This window comes from Oxyura jamaicensis (assembly GCF_011077185.1).
Source record: "Oxyura jamaicensis isolate SHBP4307 breed ruddy duck chromosome 2 unlocalized genomic scaffold, BPBGC_Ojam_1.0 oxy2_random_OJ63180, whole genome shotgun sequence".
NCBI classification, from domain to species: Eukaryota; Metazoa; Chordata; class Aves; order Anseriformes; family Anatidae; genus Oxyura; species Oxyura jamaicensis.
The window spans coordinates 1-1,452 of record NW_023303322.1 but is presented as its reverse complement, the minus strand read 5'-3'; the positions used below and the strand labels follow the sequence as shown (position 1 = coordinate 1,452).

General features: G+C 74.2%; 1 protein-coding gene across 1 annotated transcript; it reads left to right on the top strand.

Moving 5' to 3' along the window:
- Positions 1-27: 27 nt before the first annotated feature.
- Positions 28-1,321, top strand: LOC118156993 (cyclin-dependent-like kinase 5; the record flags this gene model as incomplete). The annotated part of the gene is made up of 6 exons (XM_035311248.1): positions 28-175; positions 292-380; positions 810-877; positions 950-1,010; positions 1,086-1,142; positions 1,226-1,321. Coding segments are annotated over exons 1-6 (408 nt in total), but the record flags the coding sequence as incomplete, so codon positions are not given.
- Between the last annotated feature and the right edge of the window lie 131 nt (positions 1,322-1,452).

The following is a 1,452-nucleotide window of genomic DNA, read 5'->3' as shown; positions in this document are numbered from 1 at the left end:
TGCCGGGAGGTGTGGCCGTGCCGGGAGGTGTGGCCGTACCGGGGAGGGCGGGGCCGTGCCGGGGGCGGGGCCGGCGCGGGGGCTGCCGGGAGGCGCGGCGGCGGCCGGGCGGTGCGGGCCGGAGCGGGGCGCGGCGCGATGCAGAAATACGAGAAACTGGAGAAGATCGGGGAAGGTGCGGGGGGAACGGGCGGGGATGGGCAGGTCCCGGTGCCGGTGCCGGTGCCGGCCCCGGTGCCGGCCCCGGGCTCGGCCCCGGTGGCGGCGCGGCGGTGACCGTGCTGCCCGCAGGCACCTACGGGACCGTGTTCAAGGCCAAGAACCGGGAGACGCACGAGATCGTGGCACTGAAGCGGGTGCGGCTGGACGACGACGATGAGGTGAGGGGGCCGGGGCCGGGCCGGCCGTACCGGGCGGTCCCGTGCCATCCCGACCCGTGCTGAGCGGTGCCGTGCCGGGCTGAGCCATCCCGAGCCGTGCCGGGCTGATCCAAGCCGTGCCATACCGCTCTGAGCCGTACCGGGCGGTCCCATGCCATACCGAGCCGTGCTGGGCTGAGCTGTGTCGTACCGAGCAGTCCCGTGCCATCCCGAGCCGTGCTGGGCTGAGCCGTGCTGTACCGGGTGGTCCCGTGCCATCCCGAGCCGTGCCGAGCGGTCCCGGGCCACGCTGGGCCATACCAAGCAGTCCCGGGCCATACCGAGCCGTGCTGGGCCGGGCCGGGCCATACCGGGTGGTCCCGTGCCGTGCCGTACCGTGCCGCACCGTGCCGTACCGTGCCGTACCGACGCGGTGCCTGGTGCCCGCAGGGCGTGCCCAGCTCGGCGCTGCGGGAGATCTGCCTGCTGAAGGAGCTGAAGCACAAGAACATCGTCAGGTGAGGACGGCCCGGCCCCGCGGGGCGCGCGTGTCCCCCGGGAGCCGGTGCGAGGTGCCGCCGTCCCCGCAGGCTGCACGACGTGCTGCACAGCGACAAGAAGCTGACGCTGGTCTTCGAGTTCTGCGACCAGGTGAGCGCCCGGCGCGTGCCGCACGCGGCCCCCGGCCCCCGCCGCGCCCTGACGCCGCCGCTGCCTCCCCGCCAGGACCTGAAGAAGTACTTCGACAGCTGCAACGGGGACCTGGACCCCGAGATCGTCAAGGTGGGGCCCCGGGGAGCAGGAGGTGCCCGGTGCGGCGGTGCCGGGCGGGCGCGTCGCGCTCACGGCCGCGCTCTGTCCCGCAGTCCTTCATGTACCAGCTGCTGAAGGGCCTCGCCTTCTGCCACAGCCGCAACGTCCTGCACAGGGACCTCAAGCCCCAGAACCTGCTCATCAACAGGGTGAGCCCGGGGGGGGTCCTGTGGGGGTCCCTCTGGGCTCATTCGGGGCAGGGGGGTGCGGAGCAGCGGCTGCTGCCGGGCACGGGGCTGCGTGACCCCGCTGAGCCGGAGCTCTCTCCGCAGAACGGGGA